Here is a 9,552-nt window from a genome sequence, read left to right on the forward strand (position 1 = left end):
GTCATAATATGGACTCGGAATTCATCGCGGCAACGGATACCGGCCACGATCTTGGCAACGCCGACGCCAACGACCAGAATGGACCACGTATGTGTGAAAGATGCTGCCTAACACCATCAATCTCAGCCCTCCTGCATTCTAAATGATTGCTGCGCTGGCCAGGTGAGCATCACGCCCACATTCCGTCTCAATGGTTGCACTCTAGACTCTGGCTGACGTGTGAATTCGCCGAATTCTTCGCCAAAGATGGTGAGTCCGGCTTGGCAAAGGATTCAGGGCCGGTCACAAGCATGTGGTAATTACATTTGCGCAGGTTGCAAATTCCCATTCTCCTATTTTCTGCATCCGATGTTAATCGCAACGAAGATGGGGTTTCCTCCCAGCGAAGGATTACGGTAAATACAACGTGTAAGCACTAATTCCTCCCGATGCTTAAGAAAGAGAAGCTTACTCCGTGAGCTAAGTTAATTCAGGTCGTGCCAAGTACCGAGACTGACTCTATCGCCACTTTTACTCCACTATCGCACCCAGAGTCTGCGCGATCCTTGTCGACTTCCCCTGCAGAACCCGCGTGGTGCCTAAAAGTCAGCAGCGCGAACCTGCAGCCTGCACACCGAAACCCCTGTCGTCGGGAGCGTCCGAAAAACACCCGTGCTCGAGGCGAAGAGTCTCCTCGAAGGACTCTTCCCAGGGTTGTGGGCCAGACAAGTCCGAGGGGCTGTGAGCATACATGTACTCCAGTATTCACTCGTCGGGGGCACGATGTTGGCGTTTCTCTCTCAAGACAAATTGACTTCGTTCTGCCTTGGGTTGTGTCCTGTGTCCAACCTGCCGTCATTCATTCATTCAGACAGCATTTGTAGTCGCCACAATGGCAGGCCTCAACACATTCTTTCAACAGTTTCCTTCCTTTACATTCATTATTCTTTTCTTTTCCATTTTCTCAGTATTTTCCTCTGCTTTTCCTACCGGTAGCCGGAATGGCCCATCCAAAGCCGAATTGGCAACCACAACATGCCGTAACGAAGCTTACCAGTGGGTTGATGGAATTCTGGTTAAGGCGCACACCTTTCTAATGTCTTTTGTGGCAGCCCTTTCGACTACTCAGTCAAACCAGCTCAAGACCGGAACCTCCCTCTCTGCCCTACCAGTGTCGAACTGGCAGCGATTCAGACTCGTGATTTGCTGTTGGGTCGTCAGGTGACTCAAGAACAGGACTACAGTTGCAACGAATTCAGATCTTGCGGCAATGGTTAGTACTTATCTTTGTTTCAACGTAACTGGCTCTATCTAACGTTGGTTGATGAACAGGCGCTTGCTGTGCCAAGACCGGGTGGTGTAACTACGGCCCGGAGGCCTGTGGTACAAACGGCCAGTCTCCCAATGACAAATGCTGGAGCAACTGTGACGCAAAGGCAGAGTGTGGCCGGTACGCCGAAACGGAGGGCAAGGAATGCCCTCTAAACGTGTAAGCTTTTGAACTTTCTGATCATGTAACAAGATCGATGCTGACCGTGGTGTGTGAATATCCAGTTGCTGCTCGCCATTCGGCTTTTGCGGCATGACCGAAGACTTCTGCAAGAAGACCGATGATGAAGAAACCAGCTGCCAAAGCAATTGCGATCAGCCAGGCTCCGGATCATCCAACGGCAATGTCCGTCAGCGAGTTGTTGGTACGTTATCTCTGTTCGTAGCTGTGTTGGCGAACAGGCTGGATCGCTGACTTAACAAGGCTACTACGAGGCGTGGGTACACTCGAGAGCATGCAATGGCATGTCGATCGACCAGATGCCCGTAGGAGCGTTGACCCATCTTATGTTTTCTTTCGCCTACGTCTCGCCCAACGACTTCCAGATCGTTCCGATGGACGACCTCGAGCCGAATCTCTTTTCCAAGATGACCGCTATGAAGAAGCAGAATAGAGCTCTCAAGGTCATGGTGGCGCTTGGAGGATGGACTTTCAATGACCCTGGTGCAACCCAGCTGGTCTTCCACGATGTTGCAAGCAGTAAAGCTAACCGGTCCAAGTTCATCGGCAATCTCATGAGCTTCATGCGTCAAGTAATAAGGATTTTCTGACCCTTGATCTGGGTCATTTCAGCTGACGTTAAATTCTAGTATGGTTTCGATGGTGTTGATTTCGACTGGGTATGTTTGAGCTCTGCTTCCACCTTCATTCTACCACTCTCTAATAAATTCGCCGCAGGAATATCCAGGAGCCGATGATCGCGGCGGCGCTGAAGAAGATGGCAAGAACTTCACCCTTCTGCTCAAGGAGCTTAAGGAGGCCATCAAAAACCAACCCCTTGATTACGTTGTGTCATTCACTACGCCGACTAGCTTCTGGTATCTTCGCCACTTTGATCTCAAGGCCAGCACCGACGCTGTCGACTTTGTGAACATCATGAGTAAGCATTTCGTCTTCGCGATCCCATGACATTTTGAAGACAAATTTCTAATTCAGTTCCATAGGTTACGAGTAAGTCCTAGCTTCCAAGATGTGCCTTGCCTTGCCGATTTTGGAGAACCGTCCACTCATGGGAAAGCTCGTCATCTGATAGTCCCTGGCTAACCTGAGACAGTCTTCACGGCGTTTGGGATGCCTGGAACCCCATCGGTTCCAATGTTCTCGCGCACTCAAACCTCACTGAGATCAAGCTCGCACTTGACCTGTACTGGCGCAATGATATCCCTCCCGAGAAGCTCAACCTTGGCATTGGTTTCTACGGTCGCTCTTTCGAGCTGACGGACCCGGCTTGCAACAAGCCTGGATGCCAGTTCCGCGGAGGTGCAGCTCCTGGCCCGGTATGTTGATCTTTTTGCACTTGAGCATGGATGCGTTCATCGTTTATTTACTGACAGTCTAAAATCAGTGCACTGCGAATTCTGGAACGTTGGCGTACCGCGAGATTGAGGATATCATAAAGAAACACAACCTCAAGCCGTACTACGACAAGGAGCACCAGATCAAGTACATTGTTTGGAACCAGAACCAATGGGTCAGCTACGTATGTTAAAAGTTCCTGTCACATCGAATTGAGGTCAGCACTCGTGAAGGACGGCGTATACTGACATTCTCTAGGATGACCCTGAAACTATCGAGGCCAAGATCGACTTTGCGAACGAGCAAGGTCTTGGTGGCCTGCTGATCTGGTCGGTAAGTTGACACACCCATATTCATGCCATCTGGCTTCCCGAAGGACATGGAGGCACATCGAAATCATGCTTGGGTATTGATTGGTCTTCAGATTGACCAAGACACGGACAACCTAGACGCCCTAGGTGCTGTCGTTGGCCCAACTACTAAGGCGTTGGCTTTGCGACAAACCCTTTCTGAAGATGGAGCGGCCACATGGGAGCAGCTAGGAGCCCAGAATTGCTACGTCACTGGTTGTGGAGGCAAGTGTGATAAGGCTGGCTTCAAACCCGTCACGACTCAACCGTGTGGTGATGCTACGTTCTTCACCCGACACTCCTCCGAGGAAGACAGCACGCTCTGCTGTCCCGTCAACTCTGCACCGGATCCGAAGGATTGTAAATGGTAAGACCATCACTTGCCTTTAACGCCTCAAGGCATGTCACTCATAGACATACAGGAGAAGTCAAGGCGACGCGCCGACCTGCAATGGCCGTTGCGAATTCGGCGAGGTCGGCCTCCAGATGAACAAATGGGGCGACGGCAAGTACTGTGAAGACGGCCACAAGATGTACTGCTGCAAAACCAAGGCCGAGAATAGCGACGGCGACAAGTGCAGATTCCATGATAATGGAAAGAAGTGCCCGAGCGGACAAAAAGCACTCACCTTCTCCGGCGCGTTCGGAAACGGCAATATTGGCGAAAAGTCTCCGGATGTCGATCTCAAACACCTCCAGAGTCTCACGGGCACGTCGCTCGAAGACGCCTTAGACGAGTACACGTGGAAGAAAATCAGCCTCTGGTGCTGCGACGACGAAGAGTTCAAGAAGTGGAAAAATTGCGAGTGGAAAGGCAAGCCCGGAAGTTGCTTCGACGCTCACTGCGACCTCAACACGGAGGTCATGCTCACCTGGGCCGGCGCCGGTGGTGGCGAGATGTGCTTTCCGCATCCCGACCCCCATCGCGCGCGAATCTTCTGCTGTGATCCACCTAGTGGCTCTAATCTCTTCCTCCCGGCGGCCCTGAAGGACTTGTTTCCCGATCCCCCTACCGGAAACGATGTCAAGACCAAGGGCAACACAAAGACAGACGACACCTGGGGCGGCTCGCAAACCGGCGGCAGCGACGACGACCCAAACAAGTCTGCGATTCAATTCTACGTCATGGCTAGTCCTACAGAGATCCAGGTCACCCTCGACAAGCGCGACGGCTCCCACTGGGAGCTCTTTAACTGCAACGATGCTCACTCTCTTAGCGCCCAGACTGTTCAGATGGTGTGCATGAACGATTCCGAGGACAGCAATTGCAAAGAGCTTTTCCTCGGAAACGGTGCATCCGGAACCATCATCGAGATGCCGCAAGATCAGGGCTGTGGACCGGGTAAGTATGCCGTTGTTGAAAGCCTGGAGGTTTCCCATAACCAGACGTTGCCGGGACACCTCACTCGACGAATGGCGAGCCTGCCCGTTATCTATGATCTCAAATTTGGCTACAACTTCAAGCTTGTCCCCAGAGAATACGGTGACACACAGCTTCGTATTGATTACTCGTGAGTGCCCTCATTCTTCAGACTTAGTGGTTTATCCTAACCTACGTCCTCTACAACAGAAACCAGGAAGGCTACTGGGACCACATCGTCACCCGCCCGGTATCGAAGAAGCGCAAGCGATCTCTCGAAGAATTTGGAGGCAACCACAAGAGATGGCTCGAAGAGGAGTGGCGTGACGATAATCACTTTGGCGGTCTGTCGAAGAAGGACCTGCATAAGCGATGGTTCGGTGACGACGTCCTCGAGTGGCTGGAGAGCCTCGTCGAAGTCGAGATCGTTAAGACGGAGAAGCGCCACCTCTACGAGGAAGACCTCTCCGCAGTCTTGTTGCGAGACGAGTGGGACTGCGGCGAGTTCAAGGGCAAGATCGACGCCATTGCGACCGCCGGCATCAAGATGGCGACGTCTTTCGGGTTTGCCCTTATCACGACGCTCAACTCTGAGACCGGCCTGGATCTCAGCAAGTCTTACTTGCATTTTGCCAATAAGGTATGTTGCCATTTTCGCCTCTGTCCTCAAGTCTTTTCACGCATAAGTTGTCATTTTTTGTGGGATTCATGAGACTTTGAGCATGTACTAAAGACCTTACAGGGAAGCGTAAATGCTGTCTTCACCCTCGACGCTAGGATGTCACTACACTGGGACTCCGAAGCGTTCAACATCGCTCCCATCTATTTCCAGGGCGCCAATTTCGTTATTCCTGGATTCGGTTCGCGTAAGTAACTTCCGAAATCTTAGAGACAATGCAAATCGAAGTAGCTCACTGACAAAAAAATGTTCAGTTGGTCCTCGCCTCGATCTTCGAGGAGAGATCAAGGCCGACATCACAGTTGAGGGCCGCGTCGAAGCCAGGGTCAACATCGTTGATTGGGACATCCAGCAGACCTACCCCCAACACGATGAGAAGTTCGACCCGAAGGAACTTTCAGAGGCCAAGCGGGGCATTGACAGGAGAGATCTCGCCGAGCCCACCTTTGATGCCGAGATGAAAGGCAACGGAGATGTTGAATTCCATTTGATGCCCACCATGGTCTTCGGTCTTGAGTTTGATGATGTCTGGAGCATCGCCACCACCGATGTCGAGCTCGTGGCTGACACCTGGGTCCGCATGAGGGTCGATTCCGATCTCGACTGTGGCTTCGGCTATGGTGTGGATGCCGGCATGTCTCTCATTGCCCAGGCCAAAATCCCCGAGATATTCAAGTGGACTCCTCAGACGCATACATTCAAGCAGGTAAGTAGACCCTGAGATGGCTGTCCAAATGAGCAAGTTGCATGGCGCTGACCAATATCACTCAGATCGAGAAAAATCTCATTCCCGGAAATGGCAAGGAGTGGCAGTGTACATCAGGCGCAACTGAGCGACGCCTGATCGACTCTGGCTTCAATTTGACCGAGGTCACCGACATGGAGCCATCCTCCATCTCGCCCCCCAGCCTGCAAAGGCGAATTATACCCTATGAATCAGATACGAAGCCCAACAGCAAGGAGAAGACATGCCCTCCCAAGGGCGGCGCCGAAGAGCAAAAGGCCTGTAACGAGATCACCGCCGTGGATGGCTTCTACGAGGGCGAGGACGATGGTTCGTGGGGCGCCGTCACCAAGCGCTCCGTCGCCATCGACGATGACTTCACCGGCAACTCGAGCACGAACCCCGCGTACCAATCAGGCCTCTTTGACCGCGACTTGGAGAAGCGCGCCGGCAAGACTCTTGCCGTCTGCACAGGTACTGCAGTCTACAACGTCAACTGGTTGGACTGGTCCTCGTTGGACCGTCTAAACATGTTCATCTACGACAGCGACGACTGGTCCGATTGTTCGAACAGTAAGTCTCACTTGTTACTGATGCTTATGCTATAACTTCCTCCATTTTGCCAGCTACATCGACTGACATCGCCCTTTACAGTGGCCAGCAGTATCCAGAAAAGGGGAGAGCAGATTCTCAAAAACAAGAAGGGCGACAATGAACAATACGTCATTGAGCACGTGTTGGAAGCCCAGACCTTTGCACGCTGGCTGAGTATCGAAGGCGCAGATGGGCGTGGAGTGAGAGACCTCTGCCGCGCAATGAAAGCAGGCGGATGGATGAATTATGCACCCGACCCTCTCAATGCCAACGGGGCCAAGGTCAACCCGATCACTTGGGTCGTCCAGCAGGCCTACCCGTCAGCCACGTACTTCCCTCTGGAATTCATCTCCGTCATCGAGCCAGTCAACTGGCAGAAGCAAAAGTCCTTTGGCTCCGGCACTAGGCTCCAAGAGGAGGTCAGCTTGGAGAAGGAGGCCCAGTGGAAGGAAGGCACACCCCTGGATCAAGCACTCCGCACGCTGAAGATCACCGTCGTCACCTTCAAGTATCTCATCGAGCCTGAGCTCTCGGCGCTATACCGCGACCAGGCCGACCGCGTGGGCATAGCCCTGAACGTCATGGAGGATCACTTGGTCAATCAGGGTACCTGGACGAAGCGCAACCTCCAGCAGAGTTGGCTCAGCTTCGTCAAGACCAGCGCCGAGGTCTCGGGAAGCAAGCTCGTCAAGTTGCTGGACACGTACATCCCGAGGGCGGAGAAGGTCCTCCAGGGCACCGACGCATCAAAGGATGACGATGACAGGAGGAAGAGGAGAGCCACTATCCAAGCGCTACGGACCGTCTACGATAATGAGATTAAGGGTAGATGGGTGAACCCAATGCCGTAGATAGCTTCATTAACTAGCTAGATCTATAAAACAAACACGATGTGTCCTGTGCACTCGTTTAGGAGTATACCCTTGTAATCGAAGAGGATAGACACTCAAGGCTCTGGTACTCGCTCCAACATGTGTATTGTGAAACGTCAAATTTCAACTATCCTTTCCAAATCCATGACCAGGTCAGCAGATACCGTAGACATTCCACTTGAAGTAACAAAGAGACGAGACGATGAGTCAACCCCTTAGTTCATCTGCATGAGACTAATGAAAAGAATCAGGTCCATCCCATAAAACGCATCCACCAGTCTCCTCGATCGCGCTGATCAGATCAGGAGGCACTGTCCAGGACGGGTCAAAGCCTTGCACGACCGTGAGAATCCATCTTGACCGGCTGGCATTGTCCCGTTCGAAATCTCCTCGGTGATTCGACTCCCTTTTTGCCGAGTCATTCTCGACCCCCGGTGCAAAGTACTCGACGAAGAATGGCGACGGCTGCGTTTGAATCTCGTATCTTAGAGTCCGGAGTGGTGACATCTTGAGTGTGGTTCTGACGAGAGATAGTATGTAAGGCACAAAAACCTCGGTATCGATCGAAGTCCTCCACGAGTTCGCCGGAAAGTTCCCTGCTTCTCGTTCCCATTCATGCTCCGGAACAAAGTCGGACGTATCCGAGTCCGCAGAGTCAAAAGCAGCCTCAGAGGCGTCTGAGTCTGAGTCTGGCTCATCCTGGTAAACATCGTCCTCTTCTTCCCCGATGCTGAGCCATTTCCCATCAGGGGTCGTTCCGCTGCTCTCGATATTCACCGACTCTAATAAGGACCCGAAGTCCGTTGCCGCCTCAAAAGCTGTAGGGGCAATAGTCCAGAGACCTGTGAGCTGCACTTTGGCGATTGCAGGTAGCTGTAAGATTCTGCTGATACCCAACGAAAGAGCGTCTTCCTCGGGACTCTGGCAAAACGCCCCGGGGTCGGAGCTATCGTTCAGCGGATCTGGATCTTCGAGATAGATTTCAAGGCTTTTGAGATTGGTGAAAGTACCATGCTTCAAGGTCTGTGCGAGAGCAAGGCGAATTTCCTTTCTTGAAGACTCGTGACGGCGTGAGGGCATGATGCAGTCCCACGTCAGAGCTTTGAGGCTGGGGAGTGCCTGGGATATGATAGAGATGCAGGCGGGGTAGAGTCGTCTTTTTACGTTGCTGAAGTCTTCCCGAAAATCTAAGTTGGAGATGGCCCGAACTTGTGCGAGGCCCGAAGCAGTAACCACACTCTGATCGAAACTGATGTACTTGAAGTCGTTACGCACATCCCATATTGGGCTGCCAGAGTGGCTGCTATCCAAGGAATCAAACAGATCCTCGTCTGTATCCGAAGGGGAAGCGACTCTTACGATGAGAGTGATTTCACCTGTCTCCCAATCACTTAGACCTTGGAAAAGGTCCACGATGGCTTGGGTAAAGGCAGCATTGTTGGCGGCAGCTTCACGGGTACTTTGGAGCTTCTTCATACGCTTCTCGCCGACAGGTGGCAGATTGACGGTGAAATGAAGTCTCTTGACGACTTCGCGGCGACTGGTCTGAGATCCCGAGAAGTCATTTCGAAACTGGCGCAAAGAGTCTTGGCTGCTTGTGATGCTGACATCCTCAAACGCGCCGTCTTCCGATGGTGTGGGTTGAGCCATTTGGACTGAGCTTCCCTAGTACTTTCTCAGTGAATATCTTTTTCCCGGCAGTTACACCGAATTACTTACAAGATTTCTTTTCGAACTGTGTGAAGGAGCGAAGTGGCTGCCTGACTGGGATGGTTCGCAGAAATCCCTCGGAGAGGGGTTGTACTGCTGACTAAGAAGTGTGACAACCCTCCAACCCCCCTGGTTGCCAAGAGTATGCGTCTATCGCCGATGCTTGTCTGATAAGAGGCAGTCTTCCTTACCATTTGACGACAAGCCCATGATAAGTGTCAAATCGCCCATCCACCAAGTTTGGGCAGGAGATCCCTTGAAGTCTTACCTGGGTGTGTTAAGAAAGCAAGTCCAGGGCTACCAAGTATCGCATTCCAACATCACCTTCATTTTCGGGTACCTCGTAATAACATGCGCTTTCCCGGTGCAGCATGTACCGAATACGGTCGAACCAAAACAAAGAATCGTTGAAACAGACAATATGCTCTAAGCGGAACAA

At 52.1% G+C, this 9,552-nt stretch overlaps 2 protein-coding genes across 2 annotated transcripts; one reads left to right on the top strand and one right to left on the bottom strand.

The window, feature by feature from the left end:
* Positions 1–871: 871 nt before the first annotated feature.
* BDP55DRAFT_638232 (glycosyl hydrolases family 18-domain-containing protein) lies at positions 872–7,382 on the top strand (the record flags this gene model as incomplete). Its single annotated transcript, XM_060573089.1, has 18 exons — positions 872–1,035; positions 1,092–1,252; positions 1,312–1,468; positions 1,534–1,673; positions 1,733–2,061; positions 2,119–2,148; positions 2,207–2,408; positions 2,473–2,479; positions 2,583–2,805; positions 2,874–3,008; positions 3,083–3,157; positions 3,201–3,541; positions 3,597–4,685; positions 4,745–5,174; positions 5,277–5,400; positions 5,468–5,919; positions 5,985–6,510; positions 6,592–7,382. The coding sequence occupies 18 exons, from the start codon at positions 872–874 to the stop codon at positions 7,380–7,382; spliced, it is 5,376 nt and encodes a 1,791-aa protein (XP_060422788.1).
* BDP55DRAFT_683869 (uncharacterized protein) lies at positions 7,375–9,143 on the bottom strand. Its single transcript, XM_060576365.1, has one exon. The coding sequence runs from the start codon at positions 9,051–9,053 to the stop codon at positions 7,638–7,640; it is 1,416 nt and encodes a 471-aa protein (XP_060422789.1). The 5' UTR covers positions 9,054–9,143; the 3' UTR covers positions 7,375–7,637.
* Positions 9,144–9,552: the final 409 nt, after the last annotated feature.

The sequence above is a fragment of the Colletotrichum godetiae genome (genome assembly GCF_030913485.1).
Source record: "Colletotrichum godetiae strain CBS 193.32 chromosome Unknown BDP55scaffold_80, whole genome shotgun sequence".
Lineage (NCBI taxonomy): Eukaryota > Fungi > Ascomycota > Sordariomycetes > Glomerellales > Glomerellaceae > Colletotrichum > Colletotrichum godetiae.

Excerpts from the sequence above, each read along its gene's own strand:
- BDP55DRAFT_683869 (XM_060576365.1), bottom strand. The coding sequence starts at position 9,053 with ATGGCTCAACCCACACCATCGGAAGACGGCGCGTTTGAGGATGTCAGC.